Source organism: Pocillopora verrucosa, chromosome 9 (assembly GCF_036669915.1).
Source record: "Pocillopora verrucosa isolate sample1 chromosome 9, ASM3666991v2, whole genome shotgun sequence".
Lineage (NCBI taxonomy): Eukaryota > Metazoa > Cnidaria > Anthozoa > Scleractinia > Pocilloporidae > Pocillopora > Pocillopora verrucosa.
This window is the reverse complement of record NC_089320.1, coordinates 18850816-18866403: the sequence shown is the minus strand read 5'-3', so window position 1 is coordinate 18866403 and position 15588 is coordinate 18850816. Positions and strand designations below refer to the sequence as shown.

General features: G+C 38.0%; 1 protein-coding gene across 3 annotated transcripts; it reads right to left on the bottom strand.

Moving 5' to 3' along the window:
* Window positions 1-5852: 5852 nt before the first annotated feature.
* Window positions 5853-15373, bottom strand: LOC131793640 (cGMP-dependent protein kinase). Of its 3 annotated transcripts, none has more exons than XM_066172304.1 (15): window positions 14793-15373; window positions 14413-14502; window positions 14170-14245; window positions 12859-12922; window positions 12402-12486; window positions 11912-11988; window positions 11688-11724; window positions 11094-11157; window positions 10897-11007; window positions 10452-10475; window positions 9818-9936; window positions 9309-9397; window positions 7112-8820; window positions 6819-6924; window positions 5853-5926 (listed from the first exon to the last, which is right to left on the bottom strand). In XM_066172304.1, exons 1-13 carry the CDS (start codon window positions 15173-15175, stop codon window positions 8690-8692), a joined length of 1350 nt encoding a protein of 449 aa, XP_066028401.1. In that variant the 5' UTR covers window positions 15176-15373; the 3' UTR covers window positions 5853-5926; window positions 6819-6924; window positions 7112-8689. The 3 variants fall into 3 exon arrangements, with proteins under 3 accessions (XP_066028401.1, XP_058967056.2, XP_066028402.1); XM_059111073.2 differs by having other exon boundaries at window positions 7295-8820; XM_066172305.1 differs by having other exon boundaries at window positions 5856-5926; window positions 6874-6924.
* Window positions 15374-15588: the final 215 nt, after the last annotated feature.

Sequence of the window (15588 nt, the reverse complement as noted above, 5' to 3'; positions counted from 1 at the left end):
TTTATTTATATTAAAATAGAAAATATGCTGCAAAATCGGATAAAGATTCTGTAAGGAGAGACGAAAAATGAGATTGCTTACAGCGGCCAAAACAAGTTTTCTGGTACGTATGCCTTTCTTGAAATAGCAACTTTTCAATGACTGCCTTTTCGTTATGCTGGCTTTAATACGCGCCGAATGTTAGTTAATAATGGAACTGTTGTAACACTATGATAAATAATTTATAACAAACACAGATTAGAGTTCTAAACTTAACCCGCACCATGACTTTTATTCAAATTATGTTCGACGAAAGTCGAACATAATTTGAATAATATTCAATGTAGTTTTAATTATATGTAAGAAAAAGAACGGAATCTCAGAAAAAATTCAAATAAATATCTTTATAAACTGTTCCATTGTCATTCAGTTCACACTCTTTCGTGACTTCGAATCTTGCTAATTACCATTATAGTTAGCTACTATAGTTCTTACGGAAAAGATGCTACACATAATTTTTTTTGTCTAATTTTTTGTGAATATTTCCTAGCTTGATCAGTATTTAGAATCATCCTGTACTGTCAACATATCAACGAAAGCATGCATTTAGTTCTAGCGCTTTACTCAAAGTGAACTTATTTCAAGAATTTTCGTCACATTATTTTTCTTTCAATTTTTTTCCTTTTTTTTTCGGTGAGCCGTAAGGTTTTTTCTAAAGCAAGTACAGGTGGAAGAATATAGATGATGCCTCAAACAATTAGCCAAGCCTGTCCTTCGGGGTTTGGGAAAATTCGTAGAAAACTTTTGAACCCTTTTTACAAAATTTGCGGTGAAGCACTGGCAGCATTGTGCAGATATAGTCAAAAACTTCTGGCAGCATTGTCCCAAAACAGTCCAACCTTGATTATCCAGATTCCTGGGGACTGAGCTGAGTGGTCCAGATAATAAAAAAATAGGAATAGTCATATTTATGATTTTCAGTTTCGTCACTAAAGATACATTTTACTCAGTGACGTGTTACGTTTTTCAGAGATGGTCTGTAGTCGAGCTTTTCCACTCGCCTTTACCTATTGTATATTTGATAGTTTGTTGAAAAAATCTAGGAAAAAAATCATTTTTTAAGCAGTTAACATAGTATAGCACTTACCATCGTCTCCTTTCAAAACGAAGTAATAACATTAATTGTAGAAATCCATTTTGATTGACCGTGATTGTGTTTGCTTTACCAGAGCCTCTTCTAGGCACTGTTTAGGAACGAGCAAGAATCGGAACGAGCTATTAAGAAAACAAGTTTTATAACATAGCGCGCGTGCTTGCCCTATGTAAGGCCCATTGAGCCGCTATGAACAAAATCTTTATTTACGCACGCCCGTGCGTAAATAAGATGACGTGAGCATTTTCTGTTCATTGTCGCTCTGTTATAAAGGAACTTGCTCATGCTTTTAGCTGTGCGTATATCGAATTATGGATGCACTTGGGAAGTTTGGAGAGCACTCAGAAAGCTACAGTTGCTCTCGGCTGCGCCTCGAGCTACTCTTACGCATTTTTCGTGCACTTCAAACTTCCCGCGTGCATCCATAACTCGATACACGTATGCTAAGCATGAACAAATTCTTAAATTTTCACTACTAGAGAGCATTGGTGTGGTAGAGAATGACTTGCGTGACATCAAGAACAAACGTTTTGAGGAAGACTAAGGAAAAGGCAGAAAAATTTGGGGAGGGAACATGATTTTCAAGTGAACAGACGGGGTGATCAGCCCTGATTGACAGGCACTGAGGGGGGAGGGAGGGAAGGGGGGAACCATGAAAATAAAGGATGAAAAAATTATTATTTTTGAAGCGGTGGGATAAATTTACTACTTTTCTGATGATCTTGTATTTTTAAGCTTTTTTCTTATTCAGACCCAATCGAATATAATGAAGTTATCAATAGTTGTGCTTGTGTCTTAAACGTGCTACTCGAAAAATTTTAAGTCTTCAGTAAGTTCAACGCTTCAAAATCTCTACAATTACTGGGAGGCATCCCCGCAAGGAGGACGTTCGATTGACGCAGCAGCACACCGTCATATCAAAGAAAAAAAAGCAACAACAGAAGGATGACTATTTAGTGCTTTTTTCGTTTTAAGTGAATACCATTGCTTGCATGCTATGGGCAATGTTTTTATCAAGAACGCCTTTTTCTGGCAGCTATCGAAAAGTGTAGAGATGAAGATGTTGACCAATTTCCTGGTAAACTTAGCATTGATGGTTGCGATGCTTGTAAAACTATTTTTATTTTTGATTGCATCCAAAACTTCTCCAGTTAGTTCTCTTAAGGTGAGTTTTTCGAGCAGCAATTATGCTCTTTGTTATAAAATCTTCTTTTTTAATTCTTTCACCTTTCTTTTTTTCTCTTTTTTTCCTGCGCGATTGCCAATCTTTTCAAATGCGAGATGCAAACTTCCTTTCCAGGGTTATTCTGGTTGTTGTCAGCTCATTTGAGGCCTTTTGAAATTCTTCGTGGAGTACCTTTACCCATTCTAAGTTACCTAAAAATATAACAACTTGTCATTTGCAAAGGGTTTTGGAGTATGGTCTCCCCTATAAAGGACTTTTCACTTTCTGTCGATGAATGATAACAAATTTGCTGCATAATTCAAGGTGTCACTCTACAGTGGCTAAGCAGGACTTACACTTACCAACGTCATCGCTGCTCATTCAACCATTCATTCTATGTAACTATAGAACTACTCTGTTTGTTCAAAAAATTAACACTTTTTTGTCAAATACAAAGAGCTATTTCCTATTTCACGAATTGTGTTTAAAATACACCGAAGTGAACTACATTTCCGCTTCATTTTACAGCTCAGTCAAAAGCCGTTTAATTTTTTCAGGAGAGGAACATGTATGATCGGTGATCAAAAGAAGAAGTTTTCATCAACACTGACCAAAATTTGTATACTCTACGAGACATGAGACCATTAGAACTCTTTCTTGCTTTACCCTTGTCACCAACGACAATTTTGACGCCCTTTGTTCAAACAATGAGTCGGATTTGATCCTCTTCCCTCTAATTTCCTAGCCCTTTATGGTATTTTTGTTCACTCAAGCTCCCACAACGTTTTTACCCCTCATTAAAACAGCATTATGCCTCGCCTCCCATCGAGAAATAGCTTGTCTCTGGTTAAGGAAAACAATACTTAGCTAATACAAAGCAAAGCAAACTGAGACATGTTCTTTGAGTAAAGGCCAAAGTTGCCCTGCATGCCCTGCTTATTAAATCATTCAGCGTTAAAACGTTCTTAACAGAAAGGGGGAGAAGTTTTTGTTTTAATTTTGGTAGAGCATCGGAGCGCGGAATCCAAAGATCTGAGGTTCGATTCCTCATAGGAACTCAGAACTTTTTCTTTGTCCCACGCTCGTAACAAGACGAAAGATATTTTTGTGTCCTCCCTCTTTCTCAATTTAATCATGTGAACAAAAATAAAGGCTATTGAGATTACGAAAATCATCCTTACTTTATTTAGTATTCTACAATTTATTATTTCCTCAGTCTTTTCTCCAAGAACAAATAAAATAAGCTAACGCTAAGCTATACATTGTTTTCGTGTTGACCCTTTTGACCAAAATTACATTAGAATTTAAAATGGTTTCGCTATATCACTCTAACCTCAATACCCGGCGACTCTCAAATGGCTTGCAACTGATTTAACTAGCTAGAAATTACAACTTTTTCATTAGAATCTATGATCATGCATTGAGGTCCCATGTGATGTATTTGAAGTTCCCATTAACAAGGATAAAGCAGACAAAAAGGACACCTCTCTACACTGACAATTCGTCACAAACGCTAACAACAAGGGTGCAATTCAAACTTGAAATTGAACTGTAACAATGAGTTAATAACGACTGTAATGAACAAAGGCAAATCCTATTAATCTAGGAAAGACTGTATACTGACATCACACACCAGGGTCATAGCCGTGACTTTACGACGGGAGCCACCGGCTGTTGCTTCTTAAGTATCATGTCTAGAACCACTGCAAGTGCTGCATAGGACATGACTATCATTACGTGAGCTTTCCATACATTATAGCCCGTGTTGTCCAGCTGATCATTTTCAATTCCCCAATCCAAACACACCCTTCTCCTTACTATTTTTTCGCAATGTGAAAGAATCTTCAAGAGTTTTTGCGGCTCCCACTCTTCGGAAGGAACTTGACCGTTATTCTTTACTAGGATCAAGTATTGAAGAAACATACAAGTAAATTTATCGATAACACGACAGGCATCTTCTATTGAGAAGTGTGCATCATTATCATGAATAAAGTAGCCCTTCTCATTCAGTTTGATCGCAGGAGTAAGTTTGCGAAATTCCCTTCCCAATAGGTTATCCTCGGAAAATAATTCATGTTGATCTTTGTGATAATCACGAATTAGTTCCTTGTCATACCTAATTACGTTACGTATTCCTCCAGTATCTTTTATCAATTTCTTTGGGGGTGTCTGCTTGTTTGGTAGTATTTTGTCATCGACGTATTTATTTAAGGCGACTTTATACCTTTGGTCCAAACCGGGCTTTGATTCATTCTCTCGAATACATACATTTTCCCTTACACATTCTACAGATATCTTTACACTTCTATCTACGACTTCTCTTTCATTTTCAAATATCTTGGAAATTTTGGAAAGGAGAGTTCTTTCAAACTCTTTCGGTTGGAGACCCTTTTTCATTAGAGCGGCCTCAAACCGCGGTAGCTCGGTCCAGGGACGATCCATTATTCCTTCTCAGCGAGCAACGAGGATCTATAGAGAAATAATGATGACAATGATAATAATTATTATACGTACAAAGAGGGTGACTAAATATATCATATAACCTGGTTCACACGTTAGATGCAAATTCACACGTAAATGTAATTGCAAGTGATGTTCACATATCCAACGCAAATGTAAGGAAATTGAGATACGCAAGCGCAGTGGCAGTGTTTTTTTTGCAAGATTTCCGACGATGATAAAGCCTTAGCCGAAGAATTTGCCGCAATATATTAAATACTTCTGGTTTTCGTTTATAGAACTTCAAGGGGACAAATTTAGTCTCCAAAACTCGAAAAGTAGAGCTCGGATGATTGAATGTGTTAGGCCAATTTTTTTGAGAAGGGCGACGTCTATGTGTTTTTATTCCACTACTATGACGTTTAACCAAATACGGTCATAAGAACGCGTAAAATATGCCTTAGCATTACACTGAAGAGCAGGCCGGGAAAGTATAAGGAGCAACAAAATGGCCTCAATGAAGGATGCCAACTTTGAAGTTGTCTTTCAGGAGGAGTTTTTCTTTTCTATGGGGAAGGTACTGACTAAGAAAATCTTGTTGGAACACCATCGGCGACAACATAAACTCGTCTGTTTAAAGATTTTCTGATATCTGCTCGCCTAAAATGTAGCGAACAAACTTATTTCCCCCCTACGATCGGTGGCAAACTCCTTTCCTTCGTATCGACGAATTGCATGGATCCACTGTCTTCTCCCCATGGGCTACCAAGGAATCTAAAAAACCAAACATTCTCTCCTACGGAAGAATTTCCTCCCTTTTGTTGGCATCCAGGAACATAAAAAGTCGCAGGCATAGCTTACAGAACAGAGAATATACTGAAAACAAACGCGTCACTTTTCAAGAGCTGCGTTTTCAAGGCAAAACCCGAGACTCGACTAGCCCCGCTCCACTGAGTAGTCAGCAACGTTTGTATTAGGTTTAATGATTACCAGTATAATGTACTTCAACCAGAATAGCCTAGTTTTGGGGACATCTGTGTATGTGTCATCTGGTAATAGTGGCTATTGTCGCTTGAGCTTCGATTGTTAATTGAACTTTTCTGTCTGCATTTTCCTTACCTTAAAGCTGTAGCAGTATCACGTCCCAGTTGAGTTCGGGAAGTTTAAGCGTGTTCCTGTCAAAAGGTGACCTGAAATTGAAGACTCAACATAATCAGATCATCATTCACCCACAGGCGGCCCAAGCTCACGTCTCGAGAAAAAGCCAACGATGAATTCATGAACGCGTCACGCGTTGTGTGACTCGGTGTTAAGTTACGGGAGGAACCGTTGAAAATTTGAACACGTTATAAGGAATAGTATGGGGAACGAAATATGGTCGATTTACAACGATAAATATTTCGAAATATGAATATTTTACACGTAAAATCGATAAAACTTACCATCACTGTTATCCATGTCTTTTGACATGGATAACAGTGATAGTAAAGCAAGCTTGAAACGGCAGAAATCGTCAGAAACTATGACGGATACACAGGGTATGAGTAAGTTTTATTGATTTTACCTGTAAAATATTCATATTTCGAAATATTTATCGTTGTAAACGATAGACGGTAGAGAAACGATCATTTGATGCATCAAAATAAAAAAAAACTGATGCAAAGCGAAGAAACAATCTGCCGACATATATGTACCTATTTTCTCATGTGTAGTTTCTGGGGTTTCCATCGCACCACTACAGTGACTTTTTAGGTAGGCGCATCGAAGCAAAAAAAATGTCAAACAAAACAAATAAAGCAGCAGAAACTTTAACCAGCAAGTCTCGACTTCCTGTACTGTCATTAACCCAGTTTTTCAAGCGCGCACTCATACTTATCGAACGAGGCTCACACTAGTTGGGAGAAAGTGATTTCTCTTATGAGTTTAAGTAGCTTATTGCGCCCAATTACTTACGAGAATATATTTCCTCTCGAGCAGTCAAATCTACAAATCAGACTCAAATCTACAATTAGCTGCATGCATGCATAATAAATGATGTGCAGGCACATTAGAGAATGATTTAATGTACAAAAACTCTTCTACCTTTTTAAAAGAGCCTCGACAGAAAGTCAAACTGATCTGTTCACATTTTCCTGACCTTCACGATGTAGTGATATCACGCTCCTTCAGGTTTCGACGTTCCGTCGAACTAAAGGCAAAGATTGAAAGAACACATGTAAGACGCATCAACATCAAATCATCTTTCACATGATTTAAATCATAACACTTTGTGATCATGATCAACTCCCCCCGCCCCCCACCACCATCCAAACTGCATGGCTGTTACAGAGATCCTCATTATCTTTGAGGGAAAATCTAAGAGAAAAACACCTCACCGTATTCAGTAATAGTCTAAATTCTCGATTGCACTTTAAATTTGCAAGAGAGCAGAATCTAGCACTGCGCATCTTATCTACGCATGGTTTTTATGCGTGACTGGCGTGGGAACGTCAGCAAAATGCATGGCGGCTTTTGTTCTTTTATAGCCAGAGGCTCCCTTATATCATAATAGCACTTACTTGTGGTGGAAGTGTTGCACAAGTATTCAAAGACGTTTGGTCAAGGTTCGAGGCTTCGTTGATTAAAAATTTCAATCTTTACTTTTCAGTGTATACATTTTAACCTTTTCATTGTCTAGAACCTTTTCATCCACAGAGGGGCTAGGTGGTCTTGAAAAGATTTTTAGTTTCGCTGCTGTGGCTAATAAAGCAAACTATAAGAAAAACTTGTTAAGTACTCCACTTATGTGCTTTCCTGAAGGGATACGAATTAGCTTAAGGTGTAGTTGCTGTGCCTTAAATTAGATTTCCTGCAGCTACTCTTCAATTTTTTAGCCAGCCTCCTATGCAGTTTGGGCGCCAAAGATACTGCAGAAAAACGAGAGTAGATCGTTCCAAAAAAGGAATTGTGAAGAAAGTTTAAAAACAGTGAGAATATTGTAATAAAATATGTAGTTATTGTTCATCGTGGTGTAAGATACGAGATGAACTTTACTCATTTGTCTGACGATGGAGTCACTTTGGATGTTGATCGCGACGTTTTTAGTGAGAATATTGAAAGAAAATGGAGGCCGGAACAGATCTCAAAAAAATGGGAGGTTCCGGTCCAACCGGGAGGGTTGGAATCTCTGGAATCGAGAAATGGGTGTTGACGAAGAATGAAAGGTGATGACGTTGAATGACAAATATTGACCGCGTTATTTTCATATGTACATGTGTAAATCTATGCTTACAATACAAACTTTGGTAGATATTTAAACGAGATCTCTACCTAAGCTATTTTTTTAGCGAGATACCGCAGCTTGCAAATTCTGGTAGGTGTCTCGCAGTCGTCTGCGAATGATACTTAGCCGTATAAGCTTAATTGTGTACGCATTTTGATCGGTTCTTACACACGATTTATCAGAGGATAGACGCATAGATGCTGTCACCATCTACAAATTTTGCTTCTTTGTCATATAAAAGAAATAGATTCCATGTTGCTGCGGGTCTGTACCGTAATAGATCAGAGAAGTCAAAATGTGGTTGGCACATCAGTGACCGACTCAGATGCGTCTCTTCCAACACTTTCGCAGCTTAGAATCTATTTATCGATTACACGATTTGTAATCCCAAACGCTCGTGGCCATAGCAGCTTATTTCAGTCACTTGTCACTGGAAATCAAGCGAGAGAGGAAAATTAGCGACTTTTGTTACAAATTTAGTCGCCAGAATTTTCGCTATTTCTACCAGAACGATCGCGATTCAGGGCGCTGATTGTCCAACGGATCTCTACAGAGGCCGACTTTCGTAGACAATTAAAACCGCGGCTGGCGTCACAACGGTAAGATGATTTCCATTTGCAGTTGAGAGGGCATACGATGACTGAAAACAGCTGGACGTGTACTCCCAGTTCTAAAGCCATAATGGTTTCTCTCAAGGTCTGAGCAGCGCTACATCAGGATAAGTGTTGCGCGCTTCTCTCACTGCCTCCTCTGGAAGAAAGGACACCACGCATAACTCTACCGCCTTAACCCACCCAGTCACAGGCATTGTGTCGTTCTTCCCTAAAGCAGGATAGATAAGACTAAGGATAAAGCATTATTCTAACAATTCCACTAATAAGGTTGGCCAATATTAACTGACTGAGTTCATGCAGGAGCGACTGAGACCACTCTAACTTCCCCCGGATCAGAAGCCAACCATCAAAAGTGATTCCCTCAACATTTTGTAAGATTTCAGTGACGGTTTGCTGGTACCCACTTTATAGTCCTTGGTACCCAAGTACACAATATCCTCGGCAAAGAATCGAACACGAACATTCGATCCGCGGTTTAACAAGGCTCGATTTACGCCTTTTTCTTGGATTCTGACGTTGATCCTTCCGAGGAGGAACTTCGGAGGGAGTAACGTGCGCTTATTTCTCTACCGGCGGATGGTAATCCTGCCTGTTCTATGATTTTAATGAAATATTTCTATACAATCCTTTTGTAGCACAGGAAAAAAGAAAAAAAAAAAAAAAAAAAAAGAAAAAGAATAGTAACTATACACTTACAAAAGACTTGTTTGAGTTCCACCGAGTGAGAGGTTGACATGTCACCTTCCATTACAACTGTACTTCCTTGAAGAACAACAAATAACGTGCTACCTAAAGAAAACAAAGAAAAAAAAATGTCGAGCCCATCTTGCCGTGATATCACAGAGCATTTTCCGATCTAAAAAGTGAACGTTAAAAATGCAAAGACCAAGTTATGTCAGTGATAGATGTGTGGTTTCTTTGGCGCTCCTTGCTTATCCTAACTCTGGAGACCTCACTCAAACTACAACAGAGAGGGAAACGAGAACTTGATGAAACGAAAAGCCTGATGAGCATAACAAGCGCCCTGCACGTGCGTTTTAAAACATCGTAAATTTTCTGCCTGTCCTATGCCTGAAATCAACCAAGTTTGCGTAGTAAGAGAATTCCTTAAAACTCGGCAGCACCTTTAGGATCATCAAAATCAACCGGATATCCAGGTCTTAGTTTAATATAAATCATCAAGCTGCATTGATACTAAAGCGCACTTGCCATCTTGGTACTCTCTCTCTGTAAGAACAATCTCGCCAGCTGGAACTTCTTTAATCGTCATGGATAACGCAAGAATGTAAAGGAATCCTGCCGGGCATGTTTTGAACTCTTCTGTCTGTGGAGAGAATCAGCGGAATCAGTTCAGGTTAGTAGTTTCTAAGATGCATTTCCCTCACTTCCAGCGAGCTCCTATCCTTTTAGCCGAAGATTTAAATAAGCACCCAGGCACTTGCTAAAGGAAATATGGTATATATAATTGCATTTTGGTCATGGGGTGTTGGTTTTTGTAGAGAGAGGAAAATACCTGGACCGCAGCAAGGAGAGTTCCAACAAGGGCTACAACCAACAACAATCTCAACTCACATGAGAATCTACCTAAGCATTGAACCTTTGGCAAATCAGTGACAGATGAGAGAGCTGAACATCAGTCATTCTGCATTGCTAAATTCGAACAGAAATCTATGGCTCTGGGCTTTCGTTACAAAGATCTTACGATCTGCTATTAACAGCTAAGTGCTGTTCCTCATTTTATTTATGTACAGGAAGTTGGAAAATATATTTTGTGACTTTGGACTACAATAAAACTATACACGTAAAAGTACTTCTCTCTAATTTGAAGTTATCATTTACCTGTTTTAAGGTCATTCTCAATATCTGAAGAGAAAAGAAAATGATTTAATTTTTTCATTTATATCGAAAAAAAAAAACGTTGTGGCAGTTTATTGGTGAAAGACAATGATTTGATAATCTTGTTTAATCAATTCCTTCCTAGTAGGTAGTCATCTAGATTTAATACTGTGGAATCAATCTTTAAAGAAATCTGAAAACAAAGTTCACGAAGGTTTTTAGGTCAATTCCAATACCATGAGTCATTAAGGCTTTTCTTGGTTAGGGTATATGTGAAAAGAAAGACCCCTCGAGGAGTAGAGACAAAGACCTTGCTGCTTGCACTTATCTCCTCTTGTCTGAGGAACAGTATTAACAATTACCTGTGTTTGGGAGGCTAGAGACTGGGAGAAAGATACAAAAGTTACATACAGATACTAGTATCATACATCCACAAGACGAATCAAACCTCCAGATCTAATGCTCCCATGTACTTTGAATACAGTGTGCTATCTCTCTGGTTTACATGTTGTTTCCATTTCACACTAAGCTCTTGGAGTAATGTTGCCTCCCCTGAGAACTGTGGAAAAAAAATTCAACTTGAATTTGGAATTTTAAGTGACCTCTAAGAAACTACCCGTAATTCAATGATAAAAAAAAATAAACCTGGTTAATGGCATCATGGAAGTTTTCCTCACGAAGGAGAATAATCTGGCATGGCCCAGCTGCCCTGTGAAAATAATTTACAAGGAGTGAATTTCTGTTGTGTACAGATCAATATCAAGCCCCTCACTAGAATGAAATTGAGACATGTATTACTATTCACTGTAATTGTCTTAGGAGGAAGTCAAACAACAAACAAGGGTTTTTAACTTATTTGTGTTGGAAGATTAATTGCAGAACTGGGCCGGGTTGTTCAAAACTGGGTTAAGATAACCCAGGGTTAGTGTGAAATCTGATTTCAGATCTGATAGCTTTAAAAAAAATTCAGATGAATTCTTTTTGTCTAGAATACGACTATTTGATGCTCTAAAAGGAACACAAGAAATTATTCCAAAAATGCTTTTGAATATAGGAATGAAGAAACTCAGATTAAAATTTAATCTTGGGTTAGCGCTAATTAGCCTTCAAACAAATGGGCCCTGGGATTTAGGAGAAAGCCAAAATTCAATTTTGACAAAGTATGGGAAGAACATACCTGCCAACAATTCCTTCATTTTTCTTTAACTAAGAGCTATGAAAAGCGCACATTTTGCCTACCTTACAGTAGATCTTCTCTCTGTACCAGTGAAGAACCCTGAGGGGGGAATTAATGAACTATGATAAATTTGTGACGTATAAAGTTGTGTTACAACTAAGTTATGATTTATTCTAAACATAGTTTTATCTTGCACCATTACAAATTACTTACAAAACACTTTTCCACTGAATAAAAAAGAGAAAGAGAGGTATTGTTTGAGTGTGTCTCATTATCACTAATATACCTTCCTCTCCAAAGGAAAATCCTCTTTCTCCAGCATCAAATGTGGCAACATCCTGGTTATTTTTGGAGAAGTTTACCCTAAATGCAGAACAGTAGTAATATAATTTTTATAATCATCCATTAATTTTGATCACAGATTATTGGTAAACAGCTTCAACTTTCAAAAATGGAAGGGTTCATACTCATAAAGAGAACATAACTATGAGAAATTAGGAGGAAAACTTATCCCAACTTATCCCAGTTTTTGTAGCATAAATTAGCTGCAAGTAATTGCCACTTAGAACACCCCTAAATGGGACACCAGTCCATCACAGTCAGTACTTTGTCAGAACTCCCTCAAGAAGAGAGTCACTGTGCAAATAAAGTGTCTTATTCAAGAAAACAACACAAAGACCTTGCTGGCTCTTGAACCCAGGCCTCTTGTCATAAAAGTTCTCTGCACTTCCTACTTGGTTATATAATGGCCTGTAAATAAAATGCAACATACTTACCGCCCATGCACTAGAACAAACATTTCCTGTCCTTTCCAGCCTTCTTTGAAAATAATGCTGTTGGGAGGATACAACACAATAACCGCTGCAAGAATAACACTTGTATAAAATAACAAAGCACAGGAATCAATTACAACAAACAAGTCATCAAATAAATGAAAAAAAACCTTTTTAAATTTCCAATGGACTGAATCAAGCTGAACATTAGACTATTAATACAGCAGAAGAATAGACCTCAGAATTCCCTAGAACAATACCAGTTCAACCCTTCATCCCTAGATCTGAAATTTAATTCTCCAAACTGAAGACCATGCATTTCTTTGTTGACTCCTTCTAAGAATTTAAATACCAACCACTTCCATCTTTATTCTCTATTTTTAGCTTTAGTTTGGTTTGATTTAGAACAGCATTCTTCTCCAAATCAAGAGACTTTCACACATGTTTTCTTTTAACTGACCTGGCTTTACAGTTTTAACTACAGCTTTCAAAGATTCTTTTCCCCAGCCATGAAGTATAGGAGACTAAAAAACCAAAAAAAAACAACAGCAAATACAAATAAATCATAAACAGTAGTACAGAACAATAATTCACAGTTGCACTTTATATATATATTGCCTGACTTAATCAGTGTATCAGACTAAATACACCTACATAAATGAGGGTAAGTTTCTGAAGAAACTGTGATGTTGCATCAGTGGGGTATAAGTTTATAATGTTAATCATAACCATTACAATTTCCTCAAATGTGATTGGTGCATAAGCTGCTTTATTTTTCACTAATCATTCTGTAGAGCTGTAATCGGACAGTGTAACCAGACGGTTGGCTGTAACTGGACAGTTGAAGTAGCCAATTATACTAAGTCCACTCAGCCAAATCCACCAATCACAGAATTGATCACAATAACCATAGCAACAATCACTTATCCTGAAAAAAATTGAGGAATTTCCAAAATGGAGAAATTTTTTCACTTTAGACATTGTCTCTACAAGAGATATTTGACCTAAATGAATTTGTTGTTTTCAGAAATTGTAACAGTTGTAATTAATTGGTTCACAGGATTTTTTGTTGTCCAATTCTGTCTGTAATCATACTTGTGATTGACAAATTGGACTCCCCCTTCATGGTTGTCCAATTTTGTTAATCACTCTTATGACTACAGACTGAATTGGATTCCACCCGAGCCTATTATCATTATAAACTGGCCACCAGGAGGGGTTTCCAAAGCCTTTCGTCAGAGCAAGTGAAAAAAGGGCTAATACTCAAAAGTTCTGCTCATGGAACTCTTCATGGTGGCCTATTTACATTATTGATATCTATATTAGTCAAAACTATCACAAAATTTTCAAAATAATGTGATTTGTTATCACCAGCCTGATTTAAGCACTAATAGGACAGTGTACACATTGCGCTTGTAATTGGACAGTGTAATAGGACAGTTAAAGGGACAGTTATGCCTGTGTTAGTGGACAGAACGCATTGTGCGTGCCCTGTTGTCTTGCATTTCACTGAGTAAACTGTTGTTGTTGTTGTTTTTTTATGAAAAAGTACAACCGATGTCTAGTTTCTTTCTCAAATTTTGCCATAGTTTTAATTAATTGGTAACAGGACTTCATGTCATCCAATTATGTCTGTAATCATACTCATGATTGACAAATTGGACTCCCACTTTGCAGTTGTCCAATTTTTTAGATCACTTAAATGATTACAGACCAAATTGGACTCCACTCAGTCCTAATATCATTATATAGTAGTGCAAGATAATCAAACCTTTTGCAATACATCTACTGCAATTTCCCTTGACAGTTGGTGGTTATTAAACAGCTTACTGGTGTCCAGGTATCTCCTATAACAGTAAAAAATTCCTTTTAAAAGCCATCATCTTTACACATTATTGAACAATTTAAGAGGAACAGACTGAAATTCCTTAGAGTGCAACTTTGAAAACAAGCTTGAGGAATAAAAACAAAGCTGGTTTAACTGAGTGATTATTTAAACATGACCTCCACCAACCTCTGTTGAAACCACTGCAGTAGCGTCACCTCACTGGGAAATGTGAGAAGCCGACGGGCATCAGAGGTCTTCAGAAGCAACAACATGCACCTGGCAGTTTCAACCCAAAAAAATGTTATGAAGATGCAATTTACTTCCATGGCATTTCCAAAAGTTAACCCTTTCAAACTCGAACTGACTAATGATTGATTTCTTCTCAAAATTATACCAATAAACTATTAAGAGGACACATAGTGGAAATGAACAGAATTATAAATTAGGGGTTATTGAATGATATGCAGAAAATTCTCAGAGCTTAAATTGTGCGAAATTTATGGCTGACTGCGAGGAGAATTAAGACTGAGATCTGGATGTTGAGATCGTTTTGTATCAATACCAACCTGTTACATGACCACACATCAGCAGTGCAATTCATATTAAATAGCGCCGAAACTTCACCAAAGCAGTCACCGACTTGAATTTCCCTCAGGGAAAATTTCTTGTTTTCACTGAAAACAGTCACACTACCCGACACCAACACATATATTCCAAGTGGCTCTTGGCCTTTACTTAGAAGAATTTCTGGAGCTTCACCAGTTTCCATCAGCTCTACTCGTCTGATCACTTCTTCTCGAACACTTTTGTTTAGGACGAGAGGCAGTCTGTTTAAACAGCCAGTAAGTGCGACAACAGCTTCTTGTGGAAGCGCAGGATTGACGGACGATGCTAAATTAGAGCGTACAAGCTGACTTTCGCGTCTATTGGAACTCTGTTTGTTTCCCATTTCTTTTCGTTCAGGGTACTTTCCACGTGGTTCAATCAGGTCAGTTTTGCTGTTTTTAAACCAACCCAAAATAAACGAATTGCCCACAAGATGATTGAAATCAAAACAGAAGAACTAATAAACTTTGGCGTCGTATGCAGGTACGGTAAAATTTAGCAGCCATTTTAATCTTGTGTTTACCGCGTAGACCCGGTGTCACAGTGATATGTGTACCCCCGTGATATGTGTACCCCCGCACACATATCACTAGTGATATGTGTACCCCCTCCAAGATGGCGGCCAGTGATATGTGTATCCCCCACCCCCCTCCCCTCCAAAAAATAAATAATTACGGCTAACTTGTGTTAATGGACGCAAATCGTTCACTGAACCATCTTCCACAATCAGAACTGTAAAGACACGACTCGCGAGTC

What these genes read in the sequence shown, in the direction of transcription:
- LOC131793640 (XM_066172304.1), bottom strand. Translation starts at nt 15,175, where the DNA reads ATGGGAAACAAACAGAGTTCCAATAGACGCGAAAGTCAGCTTGTACGC. An exon ending in AGTTAAAACTGTAAAGCCAG is followed by an intron (nt 12,487 to 12,858) that starts GTCAGTTAAAAG and finishes TTATTCTTGCAG; the next exon opens with CGGTTATTGTGTTGTATCCT. An exon ending in TCCATGATGCCATTAACCAG is followed by an intron (nt 11,008 to 11,093) that starts GTTTATTTTTTT and finishes TTTTTTCCACAG; the next exon opens with TTCTCAGGGGAGGCAACATT.